Genomic DNA, 25,759 nt, shown 5'->3' with positions numbered 1-25,759 from the left:
AAAAGCATGGGCACCGGAACTGGTTCTGATCCTGGTTCTGCCCCATCCTATTTTATCTCTCTGAGCCTTACTTTCTTTACCATAAAGTTGAGATAATAATAATGCCTACTTTGAAATGTTATTATAAGGATTAAATGAAAAATGAGTAAATTGCCTGATACATAGGAAGCACTTGGTGGATGGTTGTCCTTTCCTTTGCCACCCTTTCCTTTATCCCCCACATTTAGATACCAAGATGGATTTCCCTTACGGGTTAAAAAAAAAAACATATTTGGCAGCAGTCAGTAATTAAATTCATTGTGTACTGACTACTGGGAGGAAGTATTCAACTATAAGAAATACCCTTTGCTGTCAGAGTAAAGGCAAGAATATATGTGAAAAATGTAATGTTTACAGAGTAGGCACAAATGAACCTGAGTTAATATGATGCCACCCTAAGCAATTGAGTGATGTAGGGACACCTAGTGAAAAGGAGCAAGGTGAGGTTCATCAGAGAGACTTCTCACGAGTTTTGAGTCAGGAAGTAGAGAATGCAGATTGATAACAGAATGAGAGGTGGCAGTGATATGGGAGGGGTGTGAGTGACAAGGGGAAGGACTTACATGAAAGGAAGCACAAATACAAACAGGAGATTCTTTAAGGGGATTCAACATTTTTATTGTAAGTTGACAATTTATCATTGTATCTATAGGATACAAGATGATAAGATTTATGAATACGGTAGAATAATTAAATTAACATAGCTATCACTTCAAATGCTTATTTTTTTGTGCTGAGAACATTTGAAATTCACTCTCAGCAATTTTGAAATGTATAATACACTATTATTAACTATATTCACCATACTGTGCAATAGATCTCAAAAAAACCCTCAGACTTATTCTTCCTGTCTGAGATTTTGTGCCCTTTTACCATCGTCTCCTCAGTGGTAACCACCATTGTACTCTCTGCTTCTATGAAGTTCCTTCTTTTAGATTCTACATGTAAGTGAGAACATGTGCTATTTGTCTACTTTGTCTACTTGGCTTATTTCACTTAGCATAACGTTCTCCAGTTCTATCCATGCTACTGCAAATGACAGAATTTCCATTTTTAAGGCTGTTATTCCATTGTGTATAAATACCATGTTTTCTTTATCCATTCATCTGTTGATGGACACTTAGGTTGCTTCCATAACTTGGCTACTGTGAATAATGCTACAGTGAACATGGGAGTGCAGACACCTCTTTGGCAAACTGATTTCAAATCTTTTGGGTAAACACCTAGAGAAGTGGAATTACTGGATCATATAGTAATTCTTTTTTTTTTTTTTTTTTTTTTTTTTTTGAGGCAGGGTCTCACTCTGTTGCCCAGGCTGAAGTGCAGTGGCATAATCACAGCTCAGTGCAGCCTCGACTTCCTGGGTTTAAGTGATCCTTCCACCTCAGCTCCCCGAGTATCTGGGACTACAGGCGTGCGCCACCACACTCAGCTAATTTTTGTATTTTTTGTGGAGACAGAGTTTCACCATATTGCCCAGGCTGTCATATGGCAACTTTTTTTGAGATGGAGTTTTGCTCTTGTTGCCCAGGCTGGAGTGCAGTGGCGCAATCTCAGCTCACTGCAACCTCTTCCTCCTGGGTTCAAGCAATTCTCCTACCTTAGCCTCCCGAGTAGCTGGGATTATAGGCACCTGCCACCATGCCTGGCTAATTTTTATATTTTTAGTAGAGACGGGCTTTCATCATATTGGTCAGGCTGGTCTGGAACTCCTGACCTCAGGTGTTCCCCCGCCTCAGCCTCCCAAAGTGCTGGGATTACAGGCGTGAGCCACTGCACCCGGCCGGGTAATATATATATATATATATATATATATATATTTTTTTTTTTTTTTTTTTTTTTTTTTTTCTGAGATAGGGTCTTACTCTGTCACCCAGGCTGGAGTGCAGTGGCATGATTTTGGCTCATTATAACTTCCACCTCCCAGGCTCAAGCGATCCTCTCATCTCAGCCTCCCTAGTAGTTAGGACTGCAGGTGTGCACCACCATGCCCAGCTAAATTTTAATTTAAAAAAATTTAAAATTTGTATTATTTTAATTATTATTATTATCATTATTGAGACCAAGTCTCGCTCTGTCACCCAGGCTGGAGTGTAGTGGTGCAAGCTCAGCACTCACTGTAACCTCCGCCTCCTGGGTTCAAGCAGTTCTCCTGCCTCAGCCTCCCGAGTAACTGGGACTACAGGCAAAGGTGCCCGCCATCATGCCCAGCTAATTTTTGTATTTTTCGTAGAGACGAGGTTTCACCGTGTTGGCCAGGCTGGTCTCGAACTCCTGACCTCAAGTGACCTGCCTTCCTTGGCCTCCCAAAGTGCTGGAATGACAGGTGTAAGCCACCGGACTGGGCCTATTTTAAATTTTTATTTATTTTTGTTTTGTAAAAAATTTCTGAGTGAGGTTCCTCTTTTATTTTCTATTTCATCTTCTTTTTTTTAAAGATTAGAGGTGGGGGGGGCGGGGGTCTCACTATGTTGACCAGGCTGGTCTTGAACTCCTGGCCTCAAATGATTCTCCAATTTTGGAGTGCTAGGAAGTGCTCCCAAAGTGCTAGGATTACAGGTGTGAGCCACCATGCCTGGTGTAATTTTTTTTTTTTTTTTTTGAGACAGAGTCCGCTCTGTTACCCAGGCTGGAGTACAGTGGCACAATCCCAGCTCACTGCAACCTCCGCCTCCTGGATTCAAGCAATTCTTGTACCTCAGCCTCCCAAGAAGCGCGCACCACCACGCCTGGCTAACTTTAGTATTTTTATTTATTTATTTATTTTGAGATGGAGTTTCACTCTGTCGCCCGGGCTGGAGTGCAGTGGCGTGATCTTGGCTCACTGCAACCTCTGCCTCCCAGGTTCAAGCGATTCTCCTGCCTCAGCCTCCCGAGTAGCTGGGATTACAGGCATGTGCCAACACACCCGGCTAATCTTTTGTATTTTTAGTAGAGACGGGGTTTCACCATGTTGTCTGGGCTGGTCTCAAACTCCTGGGCTCAAGTAATCCTCCCGTCTTGGCCTCCCAAAGTGCTGGGATTACAGGTGTGAGCCACTGCGCCACACTGTCATATGGCAAATTCTATTGTTAATTTTTTTTAAATTTATTTAAATTTTTTTTTTATTTTAAGATTTATTTTTATTTTAAATTTTATTATTTTTATTTATTTTTAGTATTTGAGACAAGGTCTTACTCTGTCACCCAGGGTGGAATGCAGTTACATGATCACGGCTTGCTGCAGCCTTGACCTCCTAGGCTCAGGTGACCCACCTCAGCCTTCCGAGTAGCTGGGACTACAGGCTTGTACCACCACGCCTGACTAAATTTATATTTTTAGTTTTTTTAAGGCACCTCCATACGGTTTTCCGTAATGGTAGTACTAATTGAGGGGATGTTTGAACCACACTTGGTGCTCTTATCTTATACTGCCTTTTATTTTTATTTTATTTTATTTTTTGAGACAGAGTCTTGCTCTGTCACCCAGACTGGATTGCAAGATCTTGGCTCATTGCAACCTCTGCTTCCCCGGTTCAAGCATTTCTCCTGCCTCAGCCTCCCGAGTAGCTGGGGATTACAGGTGCCCACCACCATGCCCAGCTAATTTTTATATTTTTAGTAGAGATAAGGTTTCACCATGCTGGCCAGGATGGTCTCAAACTCCTGACCTCAGGTGATCTGCCTGTCTTGGCCTCTCAAAGTACTGAGTTACAGGTGTGAGCCACTGCGCCCGGCCTTATACTGCCTTTTATTACAGTGATTTGGGTACTTATTCTTTTTACTGGAGTGTAAATTCTTTGAGGGCAGGTACTTTTTTCATATCGTGGCACACACAGGGAATCTTTGAAGCACACTGCGGGAAATGGTCCAGACTGAGACTAGTGGTCTAGGACTCTAGCTGGCCAAGCCCTGCCTGGGACACTGGTTAGGAAATGCTGTGTACAGTACTTAGCACAGTGTCTTGAATATAATAGGTAATTATGATTGAAAGATCCTTGGAAGAGATAAATTCAAAAAGGAACTTGTGAGATATGAGAGCGAGTATAGAACAGCAGAGGATTTGAGTTCTCACAGAATCTTGGAGATGAATGGGATCTGACATTCTTGCCTAATTGCCTTTTTATTTATAGATATCCAAACCAAGGCCCTGGGAACAAATGGAAAGCTTTAAGGTTCATGGCTGGGGGAATAATTTTTTAAAATAAAAATGTTAAAGCTTGCTATTCATATGCCTTGCGACTCTCCTTGACTTGAAGGTGCCAAGGAACTGAGATAGAGCTAAAAGTTTAGCTATTTTTCAGCATGAGAGCTTGTCTTAGAAGCAATCCTGATGAATCAGAAGGATAACACAGATGACCTCCTGTCTTGCCCCAGATCCTCATGGTCATCATTTGCCTGCTTTCTTCCTGAACATGAACAACTGTGTCGGACAATAGATCATACTTGGAGAAGGAATGGATTTCTGCAATGGCTTTGACCTTTAATGCCTCATAGAAGAGTAGTTAACACACCACTCAATCCCACTGGAGTTCCCCAGCCTTGTGGTTATGTAGTCTATATAAGTGGTTTTAAAAGTGAAGCTGAGATTGGGTGAGATTGTGGGCCAATTCCCATTCATCTTTTGGTGGACAGAATTATAGGAAGAAGAATGGGGATAGCTTTTTCTTTCCACCAAGGACCAGATGGGAGGAAATAGTCTTAATTTAACAGAAAAGAAATTGATGCCAAAAAGGCTGTGCAACAGGTCTGAGAGGGCAGGGGAGTTGAGTAATCAAGGGAGGCCAAGGCATACCCTGATTTGTCTGAAGCTGTTTGAGATCAGGAAGGGAGCTGTGTTGTTTGACTGGGCCTGGGGTGAGTGCACCTCTGTACAGAGGGGGGGTACAGACAAGATGGCCACTGTTGTCCAACCCTTCATATGTGCTACATTTAATGTGTTTCCTTTACTGTCCTAAAACAGTGAGGCCTTACTTCATTTCTTTTTCTCTTAGTCAGATTCTGAGGAAGATGAACCCACAAAGAAGAAAACTATCCTTCAGGTAAGCATTGTGATATAAACCATTTTTTTTCTCTTCCTGTATTATTTCCTCAAAGACAGGACTTACAGTATCCAGCAGTTTTCAGATTAGGTTTAGAGCAAACACAGATATTTGAGGACTATTTAGGTTCGGCTTTGTTTTTCTTTATAACTTCAGACCTTGTGCATCTCTACCCTCTCTACTCTATTCCTGGCTTTAACATGCTGGTATTACCTTTCCTGGAAGACAGGCAGTGGTAGGGAGATGAATTGTAACTCAATTCAGTTCATTACGTATAGTGTAAAAGGATTATTTAGGGAGGGTAGAATAAGTGGATTAGTCAAAATGATGTTAAAATTGTCTATCTTCTCCCTGTCTCATTTTTAACCTGGAAAATAAGCACTTAAATAGCACTTACTGTGAACCAGGCACTGTTCTGAGTGCTTTACTAGCATTTAATTGATTTCATCCTCATGATAGTGCCTAAGCCATAGTGTTATCATCCCTGTTTTACATATGAGGAAACTGAGGAACTTGCCCAAGTTCAGACAACTAGTGTGGGCAATCTGACAATTTTTTTTTTTTTTTGAGGCGGAGTTTCGCTCTTGTTGCCCAGGCTGGAGTGCAATGGTGCAATCTTGGCTCACCGCATCCTCCTCCTCCCAGTTCAAGTGGTTCTCCTGCCTCAGCCTCCCGAGTAGCTGGGTTTACAGGCATGCGCCACCGCACCCAGCTAATTTTGTATTTTAAGTAGAGATGGGGTTTCTCCATGTTGGTCAGGCTGGTCTCAAACTCCCGACCTCAGGTGATCCGCCCACCTTGGCCTCCCCAAAGTGCTGGGATTACAGGCGTGAGCCACCACGCCTGGCCAGTCTGACTGTTGAGTCCAAGCTCTTAACTGCTGCACTTAGCTCCTTGTAATTGAAACCAGAAGTCCTCAACAAGACAGTGCTAGTAGATGATTTCCCTGCTGTTTGCTTCTGTTTCCCCTCATCTCAGTACTATTATCCTGGCCCCCAGGAGCTTCTTCCCATTCCTTACACACTTGGTGATTTATACATTCTAACCTCATGTTGATCATATGTCTCAGGGAAAAGCAGAAGTGGTCCTGCTTTCATAAAGTGGCTGTCTTGCCTGGCACGGTGGCTCATGCCTGTAATCCCAACACTGGGAGGCCCAGGCGGGCAGATCACCTGAGGTCAGGAGTTTGAGACCAGCCTGGCCAACATGGTGAAACCCTGTCTCTACTAAAAATACAAAAATTAGCTGGGCGTGGTGGCGGGCGCCTATAGTCCCAGCTACTTGGGAGGCTGAGGCAGGAGAATCGCTTGAACCCGTGAGGTGGAAGTTGCGGTGAGCTGAGATCGTGCCACTGCACTCCAGCCTTGGCAACAGAGCAAGACTCCATAAAAAATAAATAAATAAATAAATAAATAAAAATAAAATAAAATAAAATAAAAAATAAATAAAATAAAATAGTGGCTGTCTTGTGATTCAAGTATATGATACAAAGCTGCCCCTTCTCCTGACTCAGTTAAATGTTGCTTCCACCTCTGAGCAGTTTTAGAAGGACGTGGTTGTATGGAAGTTAGAAAGATAACTGGCAAGGCTGATATTTGTATTTATTTATTTAATTTTTTTTTTTGGGGGGAGACGGAGTCTCGCTCTGTCGCCCAGGCTGGAGTGCAGTGGTGTGATCTCGGCTCACTGCAAGCTCCGCCTCCTGGGTTCACGCCATTCTCCTGCCTCAGCCTCCAGAGTAGCTGGGACTACAGGCACCCGCCACCACGCCCGGCTAATTTTTTTGTATTTTTAGTAGAGACGGGGTTTCACCGTGTTAGCCAGGACGGTCTCGATCTCCTGACCTCGTGATCTGCCCGTCTCGGCCTCCCAAAGTACTGAAATTATAGGCATGAGCCACTGCACCTGGCCCTGGTGTTTGTATTTATAGTAGATGAAAAAGGAGTCATGCAAGATGTTGGCGTGCTGAGACTGAGCAAAGGCAGTCCTGTTACCAGGATAGCTTCCTGGAGGAGGTGGACTGGCTCAGAAGGCGCCCCCACTGTAAGACTGAAGACTGTAAAGAACAATCTTCCAGGTGGTAGGAAGAAATGAGTAGATAGAGGAATTCTGAGCTCTTAAGGCAGAGTGGGGACTTAGGACTGCAAAATGTTGTAGCCATGACCCCAGATATCTGATAAGTCAGACACTTCAAAGGTAGCCTGAGGGTGTGCTCCGCCCTGTACCTCAGTCTGGTTCCTATGAACCAGAGCCTCTGGGCGCTTCCAGGCTGGACCAAGTTTGTGAACACACACACAGCAAGAAGAGCCCAGTCTCCAGATGAGCAGTTCTGTGTGGCTTGACTCAAATGTCTTATTCACTCTGGGCATTTCTTGGCTGAGAAGGCTGGAGTACACTGGTACTCTAAGACAGTGACACAGTGACCTTATTCCATTCTCCTTTTCCAATTGGCATTTCCCTTAGCTCTACAGTTAGGCCAAACTGGCCTTTTAGCATAGAGAAAGCAGAATCTTTTGGGTAATAGGAACTCTGGATGGGCTGGGCCAGTGAGCTTACAGATCAAAAGTTAAATGCTTGACTCTGGCATTAACAAGCTAATATGCCACATCTATAGGGCTTTCCTTGGGTAGGGTAGGGGACTTCAGATTAAAAAAATACAGCATATATATATATACTCATTTCTGGCTGACAAAACTACCTCTGTATGTATAATGGCACTAAACATACTAAAATTACATATTTTTATAAAAAGCAGTAATAGATGAGGGAAATTTGCAAGCTGAGTAAGTCTGAAAAGAACTGAAGATGATCTTATAAAAACCCTTTCAGTCAGCTGATGTAGGATTCTATGGTCTTACGTAAAAAATACTCTTAGGCGGGCCGCTGTGGCTCATGCCTGTAATCCCAGCACTTCGGGAGGCTGAGGCGGATGGATCATAAGGTCAGGTGTTGAAGACCAGCCTGGCCAAGATGGTAAAACCCTGTCTCTACTAAAAATACAAAAATTAGCCAGGCATGCGTGGTGGTGGGCACCTATAATCCCAGCTACTCAGGAGGCTGAGGCAGAGAATTGCTTGAACCTGGGAGGCGGAGGTTGCAGTGAGCCAAGATCATGTCACTGCACTCCAGCCTGGGCAACAGAGCGAGACTCCGACCAAAAAAACAAAAAAATACCCTTAGCACTTAAGTCCTAAGGGAGCTGCCCCACCCAAGCTGAGGCTTCAAGTTCCTATCTAAGGGGGGAAAAAAAAAGAGAAAGGAAATCCTGTTTCCTTTGCTTTGGGGATGGTGACAAGGAGAGCAATTTAAAGGGTTGGAAAAAGCTGTGTCAGGCCCCTTGCAGTCTCTGGACTCACTGCTTCCTTGCTGAACGTGCTGGGCCTCCACTCTTTCCTAGGCGTCATTAGCGCTGCTGAGGGGTCTCGCTCAGGGTTAGCTTTCTCCCTTGGTCAGGGGAAGGGACTTTTTTTTTTTTTTTTTTTTTTTGAGAAGGGGTCTCACTCTGTCACCCAAGCTGGAGTACAGTGGCATGATCTCGGCTCACTGCAACCTCCGCTTCCTGGGTTCAAGCGATTCTTCTGCCTCAGCCTCCCAAGTAGTTGGGATTACAGGCACCTGCCACCATGCCTGGCTAATTTTTGTATTTTTAGGAGAAATGGGCCTTCAGTATGTTGGCCAGGCTGGTCTCGAACTCCTGACCTCATGATCCGCCCACCTTGGCCTCCCAAAGTGCTGGGATTACAGGCGTGAGCCACCACCGCCCAGCTGGGAAGGGACTTTTGGCAACCGTATGAATGTTTCTTTTGGACAGAACCTTGTTCTTGATTTTGGGTAGCATTCCAAAGGAAGGAGAGGGTTCTTGTGTTAAGAGGTCCCTTCAGGACATGGAGAGAGGTTGAGTGATGAGCTGGAGAGACCTGGGCTTTTTGGCAGGAAGGATGATGTGAGGTTAAGAGCATCATATTTGTTGAAGACACAGAGTTGAGGAAGGCTCGCTCTAGAAGAGGGCAGTGGAGCTGGGTTGGGATGGGAGAGAAGAGGAATGATACCTCACCTTGGGAGAAGCAGCCCGCAGAAAGGCCTGAAGTAGCAGGAGTCAAGCCCAGATTAGGTGGTCTGAGTGGATGGAGGTAAGGAAGAAACAAGGGCTGGTAAGATTTTAGGCTAGAGAACTTATCTGTAACTGTTGTTTTTGGTGTTGCTAGTACATAAAATCTCACTTGTCATCTTTCCTTCCTCCTATCCCACACCTGGGCTCACCAGGGATCCGGTGAGGGGACTGGTTTGTCTGCCTTGCTTCCCCAACCTAAAAACCTGACTGTGAAAGAGACTAACAGGTTGCTCCTGCCCCATGCCTTCTCCCGCAAACCCTCGGATGGCTCCCCTGATACTAAGCCCTCCAGACTGGCTTCTAAGACCAAGACTTCCTCTCTTGCCCCTGTTGTGGGCACCACAACCACCACTCCGTCGCCCTCTGCTATCAAGGCTGCTGCCAAGAGTGCTGCCTTGCAGGTGACAAAGCAGATCACGCAGGAAGAAGACGACAGTGATGAGGAAGTAGCCCCCGAAAACTTTTTCTCCCTCCCTGAAAAGGCTGAGCCACCTGGAGTTGAGCCATACCCTTACCCCATCCCCACTGTCCCTGAAGAGCTGCCTCCAGGCACGGAACCAGAGCCGGCTTTCCAGGATGATGCAGCCAATGCCCCCCTTGAATTCAAGATGGCAGCAGGCTCAAGTGGGGCCCCTTGGATGCCTAAGCCTGGGGACGATTACAGCTACAATCAGTTTTCCACGTATGGCGATGCCAATGCCGCTGGTGCTTATTATCAGGTGGGTAGGAGGCACAGAGGGCAGGCGAGGGAATGTTGGAACATGGTGGTCAAGGAGAGCTTTGAGCTAGTGATACAGCCTCTGTGGTGTCACTTTGGCTAAATTAACCTTCTCTATTTATTAGGCCACAGAACATACCTTTATTCTGAACCATATTAATCTAAATTGCCCAAGTTTTGAAGTCTGACAGGGTGAACCACATAAATGACATCTTTATTCTGAAAACAATCTATTTATTTTTTATTGATCCATAATATTTGTATATATTTGTGATATATATATCTATCTTTTTTTTTTCTTCCTAACCTTTGTTTTAGGTTCAGGAGGTACATGTACAGGTTTGTTACATGGGTAAATTGCATGTCACGGGTTTGGCGTACAGATGATTTTGTCACCCAGGTAATGAGCATAGTACCCGATAGGTATAGTACCTGATAGGTAGGTTTTTCGCCTTTTTTTTTTGGAAGGAATCTCACTCTGTTGCCCAGGCTGGAGTGCGGTGGCACAATCTTGGCTCAACTGCAACCTCTGCCTCCCGAGTTCAAGCGATTCTCTGCCTCAGCCTCCCGAGTAGCTGGGACTACAGATGTGTGCCACCACTAACATGCCCAGCTAATTTTTGTATTTGTATTTTACATTTTTTGAGACGGAGTCTTGCTCTGTCGCCCAGGCTGGAGTGCAGTGGCACGATCTTGACTCACTACAACCTCCACCTCCCAGGTTCAAGCAACTCTCCCGCCTCAGCCTCCCAAATAGCTGGGACTACAGGCACATTGCACCATGCCCGCTAATTTAATTTTTGTATTTTTAGTAGAGACGGGGTTTCACTGTGTTGGCCAGGGTGGTCTCAAACTTCTGGCCTTAAGTGATCTGCCCGTTTCAGCCTCCTAAAGTGATGGGATTATAGTGTGAGCCACCACACTTGGCTGTAATAGGTAGTTTTTGATCCTTACCTTCCACACTCAAGTAGGCCCTGGTGTCTGTTGTTCCCTTCCTTGTGTCCATGTATACTCAGTGTTTAGTTCCTATTTATAAGTGAAAACGTGGTATTTGGTTTTCTGTTTCTGTGTTAATTTGCTTAATGGCTTCCAGCTCCATCCATGCTGCTGCAAAGGACATGATTTTGTTCTTTTTTTTATGGCTGTGTAGTATTCCATGGTATATATGTACCACGTTTTCTTTCTTCAGTCCACTGTTGATGGGCATGTAGATTGATTCTGTGTCTTTGCTATTGCGAATAGTGCTGTGATGAACATGTGTGCATGTGTCTTTACAGTAGAGTAATTTATATTCCTTTGGGTATATACCCAGTAATGGGATTGCTGGCTTGAATGGTAGCTCTGTTTTAAGTTCTTTGAGAAATCTCCAAACTACTTTCCATGGTGGCTGAAATAATTTACATTGCCATCCGCAGTGTATAAAGTGTATAAGTGTTCTCGTTTCTCTACAACCTTGCCAGCATCTTTTTTTTTTTTTTTTTTTTTTGAGACGGAGTCTCGCTCTGTTGCCCAGGCTGGAGTACAATGGCACGATCTCGGCTCACTGCAACCTCCGCCTCCCAGGTTCAAGCGATTATCCTGCCTCAGCCTCCCTAGTAGTTTGGATTACAGGCATGCACCACCATGCCCGGCTAATTTTTTATATTTTTAGTAGAGACAGGGTTTCTCCATTTTGGTCAGGCTAGTCTCGAACTCCCGACCTCAGGTGATCCGCCCACTTCAGCCTCCCAAAGTACTGGGATTACAGGCGTGGGCCACCGTGCCCGGCCATTATTTTTATTTATTTTATTTTATTTATTTATTTATTTATTTCTTGAGACAGGGTCTTGCTGTGTCGCCCAGGCTGGAGTGCAGTGGCGCGATCCCGGCTCACTGCAACCTCCGCCTCCCGGGTTCAAGTGATTCTCCTGCCTCAGCCTCCTGAGTAACTGGGATTACAGGCATGTGCCACCAGGCCCGGCTAATTTTTTTTGTATTTTTAGTAGAGACAGGGTTTCACCATGTTGGCCAGGCTGTTCTCGAACTCCTGACCTCAAATGATCTGCCCACCTGGGCCTCCCAAAGTGCTGGGGTTACAGAGGTGAGCTACCACGCCCTGCCTATTTTTTATTTTTTTATTTTTGAGATGGAGTCTTGCTCCGTCACCCAGGCTGGAGTGCAGTGGTGCGATCCCGGCTCACTGCAACCTCTACCGCCCGGGTTCAAGCGATTCTCCCGCCTCAGCCTCTCGAGTAACAGGGATTATATGCGCCTGCCACCACGCCTGGCTAATTTTTGTATTTTTAGTAGAGACTGGGTTTCACCATGTTGGTCAGGCTAGTCTGGAACTCCTGATCTCAGGTGATCTGCCCACCTTGGACTCCCAAAGTGATGGGATTACAGGCGTGAGCCACCGTACCCCGCTGACTTTTGGTTTTATTGCCTGTGCTTTTGAGGTCTTAGCTGTAAAATTTTTCCTAGACCAGTGTCCTGGAGCACTTCCCCTATGTTGAAAACAAAATCTGATTGTCGGAGCTGGTGAGAGGTATGAAGGGAAGGCGGAAGAGGACTGGTATCTAATCTTAGAATTACAAGATAGCTTCCTGAAATGTGGATGATGAGGATAAGGGAATCTATGGCATAGACGTCTAGATAGCAGTTAGTTTAAGAAGAGTTTCTAGAGGTGAGGAGTATTGAGAAAAACAGGAAGGGAGAGTTGGGGCCAAGGAGGAAAGAAGGGAATCTGGAGGGTTGAGTGCAAAGTAAGAATAAAGAGAATCAAAAAAATAATAATAAATAGAATCCTGAGGGTGGTTTGAGGTTTGAATCTCAAGCTGAGTTTGGGCAAGTTACTTAACTGCCTCTCTCAGTCTCAGATTTTTCAGGTGTAAAATGGGATATCAGAGCAACTCAAAGTGTTGCTAAAATAATTACATTAGTTTAGCATGGTGGTTCCTGGAAAATAGTAAATGTTCAATAAATGCTGATTGTAACTTTTTATTCACGTTGTATTCACCTGTTGTTTGGAAGAGATATTTAGATTTGATGTGTAGGGCCTCAGAGAGTAAAAGTATAGAATGCCAGGTTGTACATAGGTTTAAGAGAGAATTCCTAGCAGTCAGAGCTTCCCAAGATGTAGAGGGCTCCTAGCAGCAGGAGTTGGGGGACCTGGCACCAGTGGTGGAGTTGAACAGAGGCAGCTGGCTGGCTCCATGACTGGGCAGCTTCAGCAAGTTTAAAAACTGCTGGCCTGGGATGGTTGGAAGACTTAAGTCCCTTCAACCACTGTGATTCTCTGAATGGTCAGCATTATTGTTTTCAATCTGAGCATGAGTGAAGAGAGAGGGCTTTGTGGAGAACCTGTTCTGACCAAATACTTTGAAAACAATTTTGTTTCCTAAATCTTTGCTGTTAAGCCTTGTTGTTTCCTATAGGCTGAGCAGAGATACTATATCTGCCCTTAAGGTGGTTGTTAGAAGGATGGAGGAAGATAGGCTGGGTGTGGTGGCTCACGCCTGTAATGCCAGCTCACGCCTGTAATGCCAGCACTTTGGGAGGCCAAGGCAGGAGGATCACCTGAGGTCAGGAGTTCAAGACCAGCCTGACCAATATGATGAGACTCCATCTTTACTAAAAATACAAAAATTTGCTGAGCATGCTGGCATGCGCCTGTAATCCCAGCTACATGGGAGGCTGAGACAGGAGAATCGCTTGAACCCAGGAGGCGAGGTTGCAGTGAGCCAAGATGGCACTATTGCACTCCAGCCTGGGCAACAAGAGCGAAACTCCATCTCAAAAAAAGAAGGATGGAGAAAGATAGTGTTTTTACCTCTTTAGCAGAAAAAAAAAGATGCTATTTAAATTGAATAACAAATTAGAATTCTATATGCAGTTATAAACACCATTGAGATAATCTATGTAAATTAAAGCACTTTAAATACACTAGGGGACTCTGAAATTTAAATGTATCTTATTGTGAATACCATTATAAAAAAAATCCATACTCTAATTGCTCTGGATTTTTATATATTATTTTATGTAGTGAATATTAAACCTATTTTCATTTAGCTCATCATAAAACAAATGTTCTTAGAAGGGCATTTCTTGGAGTTTAAGATGAAGTGGAAGAATTAGGAAAAAGTGTTGGCAAGGAGGAAACAGTTTATTGGCCCTGTGGCTGCCTGACTTCGCCAAGCAGAGAGGCCTTGCCCTTGCCTTCACCTTCCTCTTCCTCTAGGGTCTGCAGCAACATCTGGGCCACTCACCTGTAAGGGGAATCATGAGATTCCTGAACTCAAAATCTGGTAAACAAACCTGCTTTGTTCCCAGCTTTGTAAGTTTCATTGTATCCTAATAGTGGTTATTTTAAATCAGAGATCTATAACCTCCCCACCCCGTTTAGACTGTTTCCCTGTATTCACAGGACCAAACTAGAATGAGGAGCAGGAATGGCACGACATATGCCTTCTTGTCCCTGCTTGCGTCGTAGCTCATTGGGGTCTTATGAGCAGGAGGAGCAGGGCTGAGGGCATGGTAGAGGTAAGAGGTGAGAGTCTCAGGAAGTAGCTGAGGGAGCAAGGTATAGATTGAAGTAGGAGAGACTTTGTTTCTTGTTACCCTTTCCTGAAAAATATCCATCTGTCTGGATAGTGTAGATGAGAAAAGCTGTAGGGACTGTTCTTGAGTTATAGGTCGGTCCTTGGGATCTATGCCTTTAACTGGTCTGTTTGAGGAAGCTGTAGTGTAGCTATCTCACCACTGCCTCTTTGATGACAATTTTCTGTTTCCGGACAGACCTTACCTTCCCCTCTCCAACTGTGCCCTCAGTTGGTGTGTTTTTCTTTCCTGTTTGGCTGCAGGATTATTACAGTGGTGGCTACTATCCTGCACAGGACCCGGCCCAGGTCCCCCCCCAGGAAATTGCCCCAGATGCCTCCTTCATCGATGACGAAGCAGTAAGTTAACAAAGCACAAGTGACCATCTTTGACCGCTGGGCACCACGTTTCAAATCTGAAGCCAAAGGAAATTAAAAAAACACAGACACACAAAAGACAAAACTGTATCAGGATTAGGTTGGCAACATGTAACGGAGAAACTCTAAATAATAGTGGCTTATATAAAGGAAGTTAGTTTTTTTCTTCATGGAAGAAGGATACAGGTAGGCAGGCCAGGGGTGCTTTGGAAGCTCCACAGAGTCAGGGATCTAGTCCCCTTCTTTTTTTTTTTTTTTTGGTAGAGATGGGATCTTGCTTGTTGTCCAGGCTGCACTTGAACTCCTGGGCTCAAGCAATCCTTCTGCCTTGGTCTCCCAAAGTGGTGGGATTACAGGTATGATTTACCGTGCCTAGCTTCAGTCCCTTTCTGATCGTCGCTTTGCCATCCCTAGGCTGTGGCCTTTATTCTTATGGTCCATGATAGTTAAAGCTACAGCCATCACACTGGCATTGGAGATGCAGCAGGGTAGAGAAAGAAAGGGAGGAACACTTCCCCTCGCTTTCTAGGAGACTTCCTGAAAGTTTCTAAGAGCACATCCACTTTGATCTCACTGACTAGACTCTGCTCATGTGGCCTTATCTAGTTGTTTGGTTTTTTTTGTTTTTTGTTTGTTTGTTTGTTTTGAGCAGAGTCTTGCTCTGTCACCCAGGCTGGAGTATGGTGGCACGATCTCAGCTCACTGCAACCTCTGCCTCTCAGGCTCAAGCGATTCTTGTGCCTCAGCCTCCTGAGTAGGAGTAGCTGGGATTACAGGCATGTGCCACCATGTCCGGCTAATTTTTGTATTTTTAGTAGAGATGGGGTTTCACCACGTTGGCCCAGGCTAGTCTCGAACTCCTGGCTTCAAGTGATCAGCCCGTCTCAGCCTCCCAAAGTGCTGGGATTACAGGCGTGAGCCACTGCATCTAGCCGGCCATATCTAGTTGTAAGGGGGTCTAGGGAATGTAGTGTTTTATTAGTTGTATGGTAATATGCCTAGCAAAAATTTTGGATTCTTTCACACTAAAGAAGAGGAGAATGGATTTGGGGAGGCACCAAGTAGCTATGTTAAATAACGTTGTGTTTCACATAATGGTCTCTCACTGCTGCTGAGCTTTCCCAAGCTTCAGCAAAAGGAAAGGTGAAAGCACAATGTCCTGTGACTTTCAGGCCCTTATTCAGGATGTAAAGTACTGTTCTATCTGCAGGCAAGTCACAGCCTATTAGGAGGGATCTGCAGAAATAGGGGGTGCTACCTCTCCATGGAGGTTCTTATAAAAAATAATTCTTCTCTGCTTACCTTTTCCCAGAAAGGTGTCCATCCCTTTGCATACTTCTGCCTGTGCTTGATGCTGTGTTCATCCACTCCCCTATAGATATCCTTCTTGGCAGGTTCGATAGTTGGTTTCTTTGGGAACCAGCTAAGCCTAGGGGACAGCTGAGAACCCACTTAGTGGCAAAAGTCAGTTTCTTCTAGGTAGAGGGAGTATAGAAGCCCTCACTAATGTTGAGATCAGGACTGGGTCTCACTGAAGCTTCTGAGTTTTAAAATTCTATTCCTTATTCACCCACATTCGCTTTGGGGCACACCTCTGGATGACTTGTATGATTTGCATTTTGTTTTTTTAGGAAGAGGAAGGAGTAGCAGTCTCCTAGAAAGTTTACTGTGCTTTTTTTTTTTTTTTCTTTACCTTAAAAACTTTTGAAGTAAAGCTAAGCCTCTGTGTGTATGTGAGACTCCTTTTCTACGCAGCCCCACATTCTTTGTCTCTAATGTCCACTCTGGTGTGGGGTCTGTTGATTCGGTGATACCGAACAATTAGAGGGAACAGAGATGGACAAACAACTGATTTTTAAAGGAGAAATCCTGGAGTTCTGTGTTTTTTGGGGGCTTGGAATTTTATTTTTTTAGAGGCGAGGTCTTGCTGTGTTTCCCAGGGACCACAGGCACGCACCACCACACCTGGCTAATTTTTTAATTTTTTTATAGAGATGGGGTCTCACTTTATTGCCCAGGCTTGTCTCAAACTTCTGGGCTCAAGTGATCCTTCCCCCTTGCCTCCCAAAATGCTGGTATTATAGATGTGAGTCACCCTGCCTGGCCTGCTCTGAATTCTTTTTTTCTTTCTTTCTTTTTTTTTTTTGGAGACAGAGTTTCACTCTTCCCGCCCAGGCTGGAGTGCAATGGTGCGATCTCGGCTCTCCGCAACCTCTGCCTCCTGGGCTCAAGCGATTCTCCTGACTCAGCCTCCCAAGTAGCTGGGATTACAAGTATGCACCACCACGCCCAGCTGATTTTGTATTTTTAGTAGAGACGAGGTTTCTCCATGTTGGTCAGGCTGGTATTGAACTCCCGACCTCAGGTGATCCGCCCACCTTGGCCTCCCAAAGTGCTGGGATTACAGGTGTGAGCCACCGTGCCCGGCTTACTCTGAATTCTTAACTCGAAAATTGTATGCAGTCCTTTTAGGCAGATACCATTAAAAATAAAATTGATTTGGGGGTGCATGTGCCAGTTTGTTACATGGATATATTGCATAGTGGTAGGCAGATACTGTTTGAATACAAATTCATATCACTGGTTCTCTGCTCTCAATCATGTTTGGAGATACCTCTTAGCTTCCCTTTTCCTGGGTTCAGGAGACGTTCTGAGTAGAAGTAGCCTTTAATCTGGCATCAAGGGAGTTCGGTAGATGGCAGGGTGAAAAGACATAGAGAAGAACTGAGGGTGCCTTGGGATTGGTGAGTCACAAAAATCATTCCATAAACTCTGGCTCTTTAGTGACATCTGCTGACCCCCTTGCCCAGATTCCTGACTCCTGCATTTTTTTCTTTTCCAGTTTAAGCGGCTGCAGGGCAAGAGGAACCGAGGGAGAGAAGAAATCAACTTTGTGGAGATCAAAGGTGATGACCAGCTCAGTGGGGCCCAGCAATGGATGACTAAGTCATTGACAGAAGAGAAAACCATGAAGTCATTCAGCAAAGTAAGTGGGAAACGTCTATTGAGTGGTCAGCTTGGGAAGCTGCAAAGCAAAATCTTGTCTTACTCCCCGTCTTGACCCCACACCCCATTGTTATTGTCACAGCACCTTTAGCAAACACATTTTGCCCATGGTACTGGAGTATGCACTAAACCTCACAGATACAGCTCCTGCCCTCTAGAACTTTGCAGGACTTTAACAGCTCTCTAGCTGGATGGGAGGTCTGGTTGCTGAGATGGAGTAGTTGGAGAGGACTCCCAGCCTGTGGCTCCTTCTGAGGCTGCACAGAATCCACGGCTGCTCTACTCTTGCCCTACAGTCAGATCCTTCTTTTCTTTTTTTGATTTAAAGTTTTTTGCTTTTTTTGTTTTAATTTTTATTCTTTTAAAATACTGTCTTCTTCCTTTCCTTCCCTCCCTCCCTCCTTTCCTCCTTCCTTCCTTCCAGTTGTTTTCATTTTTTGGTGGTTTTTTTTTTTTTTTTTTTTTCAGTCTCACTCTGTTGCCCAGGCTGGCATGCACTGGCTCAGTCACAGCTTATTGCAACCTCTGCCTCCCAGGCTCAGGTGATCCTCCCACCTCAGTTGCTGGGACTACAGGTGCATGCCACCATACCTATCTAATTTTTGTATTTTTTGGTAGAGTTGGAGTTTCCCTGTATTGTCCAGGCTGGTCTCGAACTCCTGGCCTTGAGTGATCCACCCACCCTGGCCTTGGCCTGCCAAAGTGCTGGGATTACAGGCATGAGCCACTATACCCGGCCCCAGTTAGTTCATTGTTTCAAGCTGGGACCTGGCTCAGCATATTTTTGAGGTGTGGGCACAACAGCACCTCAGAAGTCCTGGAGTCCCTAGATTCTGAGCATGCAACTCTTCTGTGTTCTCTTCATTACTGATGGTAGCCAGCTGTAGTCTTTCCAGTGCTTTTATTCATCACATTTCCCACACCACACTCCTGCCTTCTCTGTCCTAGTTTTCTTCAGTCAGTATGATGAATATTTCTTCACCTAGTGGCTGAGAACAGCAAATGTGGACATTTATGAGCGTGCCACAGGAGGGGAAATGTGGGAAAACCCTGGACTTGAGCCCAGCACCAGCAAGGCCAAGGTCGAGGATTTTGTTCCCTTTTCCTCCCCTCATTTGCTTTGCTTTGTTCTATGGCCACAGATGGCCATACAAGCCCCAGCCATTTGTTTTAACTGAATGCTGGCGGTCATACAGGACAGAGCAAAGGACTGTGGTTAGATCAGCATAGATCTATCACTGTTTACTGGAAAAACCACTTAGGAGAGCATGCCCTACCAACTGTGGGTCGAGAAGCATAGTCACATAGTAATAGCTACTGTTGTTAATGCTCACCGTGGGCCAGGAATGGAGCTGGATGTTTTATGTATGTCATCTTTAACTGTCACATTAAATGACATTAAATAGCAGCAAGCAATTAGTATTTGCTATTTTCCTGTCTCCAAGTTTTCTTGCCACCGTCTCATTATATTGAACTAGATTTTGTTAAAAGGAGAAAAAGATATGGTCCTTGTCCTTGAGGAGTTGACAGCATAGTTGGGAAGAAGAGATTTAAGGACATTTGAGTGTAAATGATTACAGTACAAATTGATTACATAAGTGCTGAGGAGACTCTAGAGAGGAGTTTTGGGAGTTGGGTGGAGATAATTAGGAAGCTTCTAGTCTGAGACAACTCTGGCAGAGGACAGAAAAACCGCAGAATGAAAGCCCAGACCAATATAGACTTTGACAGTAAATCATTTGCATCAAAGTTTGGTTATGGGTTCAGTGCAGTTATGGGCGGAGGCTGGAAGATTGGGGAGAGGTAGAGTGATTGTGAAATTTCTAATTCCAGGGAAGCTGCTGGCACTTACTAGAATGGGGAAGGCGGGGGTTTTAGCCAGAGGTGATTGATGGGAGCGAGCTTGATAAGCAGTAGGTGGGAGACAGGCTAGACATCTGGCTTGACTGGGGAGAGGGGGACAGAGATGAAGAGAGTTTGAAGGGAGATGGGCACAGGGATTGTGGGAGGGCCTGGCAGGAGGGCAGAAGGTCACCTGTGCCCTGGCGCACAAACTGTTTCAGACTGACTGCAGGCAGTAAAACTGGTCTCAGATGTCCACAGCAGACAGAACCCCGTGCTGGGTGCTAGGAGTGGGGTGGGATTACCAAAGACGCAGAAGACAGTCCTGACCTCAAAGCATTTCCAGTCTAGTGGGGGATATTAGCAGGCTATTTCAGGCAAGTGTTCTGAGCTGGGTTTTTTTGTATAATGGCTTTAATAAAAATAAAGGCTTTGTAAGTATATAGAGGTAAAAACAGCTCCAACTTTTCTCCCCCAGGATTTGGGCTGTGGAATTGGCTTCTCATTCCCTAACACCACACCATCTGGGCATATGAGAAACTTCTGCTTTCATCCTGTGGATTAATGAATATGTTTTCTTCTCTTGCAGAAGAAAGGTGAGCAGCCAACAGGCCAGCAGCGGCGGAAACACCAGATCACATATCTTATTCATCAGGTGAGAGACAGCTGAGGGCTCTGGCTCAGGCAGGATCTCTGTAAATCTGAGAATTTGAAGGCTGAGATACGAGTTAGAAGCCCAGATGCCAGGGCCCATCTTTTAGCAGGCATCCTCTCCTGTTCTCAGAGCGGCCACTAGGAGGGGATACATCCTTCAGAATTATCCTGCTCTACTTCAGTCTCAATGCAGATAAGATTCAGGTGCAGGTGCTTAGAATAAAACTCTTTTAAGTGAAAATCCAGATATCCAAAACATAATGTAAGAGGAGAGTGAAATGGTTTATCATAGGGTTTTTTTAAATAGCAAGTTTCTCTAGTAATTTAAAAAACTTAAAAAAAATGTTGATTCACCAACTTAGCCAAACATCCACCTGATGAAGAGGTTGGTTTTATATGCTTCACTTCTGTGGCAGGGAACATCAACACAAATAATTCAGAATTACAGGTAATCCAAAAATGTCTTTTGAAACTGGAATATGTCTTGGTATTTATTTAATATGACTGGGCAGCTTTCAAATACAGTTGACCCTTGACCAACACAGAGGGTTAGGGATGCCAACACCCTAAACAGTCAAAAATCTGCGTATAACTTTTTTTTTTTCCTTTTTGGAGACAGGGTCTTACTCTGTCACCCAGGCTGGAGTGCAGTGGTACAATCATGGCTTACTGCAGCTGCCGTCTCCTGGGCTCAAATGATCCTCCTTCCTCAGTCTCCTAAGTAGCTGGGACCACAGGTGTGTGCCATCACACCCAGCTAATTTAACAATTTTTTTGTAGAGATAGGATCTTCCTGTGTAGCCCAGGCTATGTGTATAATTTTCGATTCCCCTAACAGCTAACTACGAATTGCCTACTGTTGACCAGAATCCTTACCGATAACACATATTTTGTATTTTGCAAAATGTGCTGGGTTGTCACACCTGCTGGCATAGCTGCAGCGATAGCAACAACTTCACAAATTTCCTTTTTTTTTTTTTGAGACGGAGTCTCGCTCTGTTGCCAGGCTGGAGTGCAGTGGTGCAATTCTTTTTCTTTTTTCACAGTGGTCCTTATGCTAGATTCATTTATCTTGAAGTGGCAGGCAACTGCAGCTGCAGACCCCAGTCTACGGAACGTACCAAACAAGTCAACTTTTTCTTGTAATGTCGACTAGCTGAAGTGGGTTCGTATGGGTTCCATGGTGTTAAGATTTATGGGCTGGGTACGGTGACTCACGCCTGTAATCCCAGCACTTTGAGAGGCTGAGGTGGGCGAATCACGAGGTCAGGAATTCGAGACCAGCCTGACCAACATGGTGAAACCCCGTCTCTACTAAAAATACAAAAAATTAGCCGGGCGTGGTGCCTGTAATTCCAGCTACTCAGGAGGCTGAGGCAGGAGAATCGCTTGAACCCGGGAGGTGGAGGTTGCAGTGAGCTGAGATCGCACCACTGCACTCCAGCCTGGGCGAGACTCCATCTCAAAAAAAAAAAAAAAAAAAAAAGATTCATGATATTGTATGCAATGAAAAACACACGAGAACTGAGAGAGCACATTTTACTGTGATATGCAACATACTAGAGAGACAAGCAGCTCCTGTGGAAATGATTAGCATTACGTGGTGTTTTAAGCAGGTACAATACTTGAGCTCACTGCAATAGCAATAAGAGGTGGCTGTGAAATTATGACATTAGTACAGTATGTACTACAGTGAATTTTATGCAGTTAGGATTTAATGCTGCATCTTTATATTTGTTTATGTTTCTCTTGACTACAAATGGCACCATGTATGATCTGTATTTGTGTGTGTACATTTTGATAAATTTTAACTTTCTATAGATTCGTGTATGTTTTATGGTAGTAATGATAAAAATAGACTAGTACCTACATATATTTTATGCATTCACAACATACCTTTTTCTTAATTTTTTTAGTATTTCTAAGTTACACAGTTTATATTTTCAAGTTGTCACGAATTTCCAAAAAAAGTTCTAATATATTAAATATTTATTAGAAAAAAATCCACGTATGAGTGGACCTGTGCAGCTCAAACTCGTGTTAAGGGTCAACTGTATTTAGTCATTAAATATCTTTTTAAGACTTATTGAACTAAATGGTGTCAAAGATACAGACATGAATAAGACCCTTTCCTGGCCCCTTTCCTGGGAAGTGTACATTCTGGTTGGTGATTTCATGGCAAATCTTGCTTTCATTGTTTTTGTCATATTTTTACCTGCCTTTCAGGAACTCCTTTGTACTCTTTCCCTGTCTTGTGGTTTGTAGGGAAAGGATTTGAGAGTAGGATATTATTTAAACTCAATCTCTTAACCCCCACCCCAAATTCCAAAGGAGATGAGCAGGCATCAGATAACTTTTGGGGGGGTCTTGAGAATCCCCTTTCTAGGGTGGTACTTCTACATTCCAGAATGTGGTATAGAGCCAGGAGTTGTTGAGATCAGAAGAAAGAAGTCATTCTTGTACCTCTCAGTTTTTCACAGCTTCAGTCATTACTTTAAAATCCTTGAATTTCTAAGGTACCACACACTGTATTCAACACAACTGCAAAACTGTATCTCCAGGCTAAGCAATTGTTTGTTGGTGTTCTGTTTTGACTGGTCCAAGCCTTTGAGACTGTCCTCTCCTACTCTGCCAGTTGGGTGTCTAAGAGAGCTGATTTTCTTCCTTTTAGATGCTAAATTCTAGTTTTCATTTGTCCATTTCCTATTTCACCTTTTGAGTTTTAATTCTACTAGAGGAAGCACCAGGATTCTTGAGTCTTTATTCTGCTTAAACCTTGATAACTGTCCAAAGAAATGATTTTTCTTTGCTTTCTTGGGGCCTTCCCCTTTTACTTTGATAAGTCTTTCAAGGGGTTTGCAGTTCCCCCATAATCGTTTTGATAGGAGAAAGATTTTAAATTGGGAAGCTCACAGAGGCAAGAGGACAGCATCTCTCAGAATTCCAGTTTGACCCTCCCCTGCCCTTCTTCCTTGCCACAGGCCAAGGAGCGGGAGCTGGAACTGAAGAACACCTGGTCAGAGAACAAGCTCAGCCGCCGCCAGACCCAAGCCAAATATGGATTCTAGGGCTCTGGAACTGATTGCTCCCAGGATCTCCTGCCAGCCCAGCTGGCCTGGCCCCCAGCTTCACCTCTGGGACCCCAGCTGCTCTAAGCCCAGGATCTCTTTCCCCAAGGACCCAGCCCTCGCCTCTGCGAGAATGAACATATTTGATAGATTTTTCTTAACAAGTTAGAAAATTCAGCTCCTTTCTGCCCTGGAGCTAGCAAAGACTTGTGTGATGCCTCTGAAGGGGCTCTGAGTTCTGGGATGGGAGTTTTGCTCTCTGTCAGGTGTGATAAAATGTTGAACCCTCCCCACCACCACTTTTTTTTTTTTTAAACCAGGGATGTCTGTTGAAATAAAACATCCAGTCTGACAAACGTTGCCTGCCCTGTCCCTGGATTTGTGTTTACCTTGTGTAAAGCACCTTCCAAATGATCTTGAGCTGCCTGATTGCTTTGCTATTTTTCCTATCTACCATCTAGCTGGGTTTGTGGCCATTGAAAACCCTAGAAATGGTACGCACAACTTTATATGAGGCGGGATGATTTTCAGAGAGGCCTGTGATCCCAAACAGTATTGCTAATCTCAGGTACATCTGGAGACTGGGTGAAGTCAGGAGGTTTTTTCTGTAGCACAAAATAGTGTCAGGCATAAAAATCCTATCCAGCAGGAGGTAAAGTGGCAAAATCCCCGTCCCTAAAGATGATTCAGATTGACACTGGTAGTCATTGGGCTGGATCAGTTTGGAAGCTTCACATTGAACTTGGGCGCTAGAGAGATACCCTTGGAGACTTCCAGAGCCCTAGCCTTCGTTGAAGAAAGGAGGTACAGGGTCTGTAGACTCCAATTATCTGTAAGGTACTGTGACGCCCAGAAGTGGCAAGACAGATGGGATGATTCCAAAAACAATGTGCAAATCATACTGCAAACCACCACTGAAAAATATGGCTAAGGGTACCAGGATTCCAGTAGGGCTTAGCTGCTGTGGTTTCCTGCAGGAAAGTAGCGTTGAGGAAACTCCTGCAAGAGAGCATTGGATGTCAGGTGGAGGAGCTGTTGACCGGAAATAGACGCTTGAGTGTACTGTTGCAGGAAAACACTGGGAAGAATTAGTGTTTGGCAGTCCTGGTGACAGAGAGGGGAGGCTAAAGGCCATAGGGGCATTTGAGGTATGTGGTGGGGACCTGGGGATGGGAAGGAAGAGGCAGAAGTTAGGAACCTCACCAAGCTTCTGGTTTTGTGTGCTGGGGTAAGTTGAGGAGTCTGTTTCTCATTAAGTACAGAGAGGGTTTCATCACTTACAGGAAAACCACCCGCTTATCTGAAATCTGACCTACTTCGGGCTGGAGCCAGACAGGGCTCCTGCATCCCACAGGGACACTCAGGCTATAGTTGTCCAGATCCGTGCATCCAGCCAAGACTTCAGCAAGGAGCTTCAACCCTACCATGCTCCCAGTGTTCACAGAGGCAGTGGGGATCAGGGCTGAGATCTGCCCCTCTGGGGCGTCACAGGTGGTGAGGTGTGCTCAGCAGGGCCTAAAATCTTAGGTTCCAATGAGTCCAGTGCTTCCTTTCTTATATCCAATATGCTACAGATGCAGCCCGGCCCATACGAGTCGCCACACTCCTGGGATTCAGTAATTCAACTTTCTCATTTTAGGGGCTGTGTCATGTTGTAGCTGGAAGTGCTCTGGGCTGGGAGGCAGAAGATGGTGAGAGGGAGACTCCCAGATCTTCTGGAAATGGATAGAATTGGGCTAGATATCTCTAAGGGTCCTCTTGCCTCCCACTTCCTTCAGTTCACTCAAGAGTTTTAAGCCACATTTTTTTTTAAAGCCACTTTTTAGTCCTACCAAAGATGGCATTGTATTTGGTGGTTGGAATTTCCTGGTCACTGAGAAATAACCAACAATTAGAAAACGGATAGACTTTATTTGGGAGGGCTTGCTGGAGGTGGTAGCCTCAAGTTCTGATGAACAGAAGACAGAGACAGGAATGAGGGAGAAATAAGAGTGATAACTTGGTTAAAATTAGCATGGCAGCAACAGCCAAGGGGCAGAAGGAGAAAGGTGTGAAGGCCTTGGTCAGAAATGGATCCAATTAGCCCTGGAAGATGTTGGTGGGGCTGGGGCAAAGCTGGATGTGCAGTGTCACACTGACCAGAACAGTGGAGCTGGAGAAGCTGAGGTCTATGAAGATCAGACTTAGAACCCTCACAGAGACGATGCGGTTGTCGAAATGAGGGTGTTTCGGTGCCTCTGCAATGCTGCTGGCCCCTTTGGAGGGGCCCAGCCACATCTCCACTCTAGCTGGGGTGCTGAGCTCGCTGTCGGAGAAGCCCCAATGTATGGAGGAGTGGTTAAAGTTCAG

The 25,759-nt window shown here is 44.8% G+C and overlaps 1 protein-coding gene across 1 annotated transcript in view; it reads left to right on the top strand.

The window, feature by feature from the left end:
- PRCC (proline rich mitotic checkpoint control factor) overlaps positions 1-23,766 on the top strand; it is a 33,853-nt gene extending 10,087 nt beyond the window's left edge. The window contains exons 2-7 of the mRNA XM_002810010.6: positions 5,012-5,059; positions 9,323-9,889; positions 14,727-14,822; positions 17,683-17,826; positions 20,278-20,343; positions 23,324-23,766. Of these exons, the coding sequence (XP_002810056.1) occupies positions 5,012-5,059; positions 9,323-9,889; positions 14,727-14,822; positions 17,683-17,826; positions 20,278-20,343; positions 23,324-23,410 (1,008 nt within the window). The 3' untranslated portion in view covers positions 23,411-23,766. The remainder of the gene's footprint in view (positions 1-5,011; positions 5,060-9,322; positions 9,890-14,726; positions 14,823-17,682; positions 17,827-20,277; positions 20,344-23,323) is intronic.
- Positions 23,767-25,759: the final 1,993 nt, after the last annotated feature.

Source organism: Pongo abelii, chromosome 1 (assembly GCF_028885655.2).
Source record: "Pongo abelii isolate AG06213 chromosome 1, NHGRI_mPonAbe1-v2.0_pri, whole genome shotgun sequence".
In the NCBI taxonomy this organism is placed as follows: domain Eukaryota; kingdom Metazoa; phylum Chordata; class Mammalia; order Primates; family Hominidae; genus Pongo; species Pongo abelii.
The sequence above is the reverse complement of the archived record's forward strand: the minus strand, read 5'-3'. Positions and strand labels throughout refer to the sequence as shown.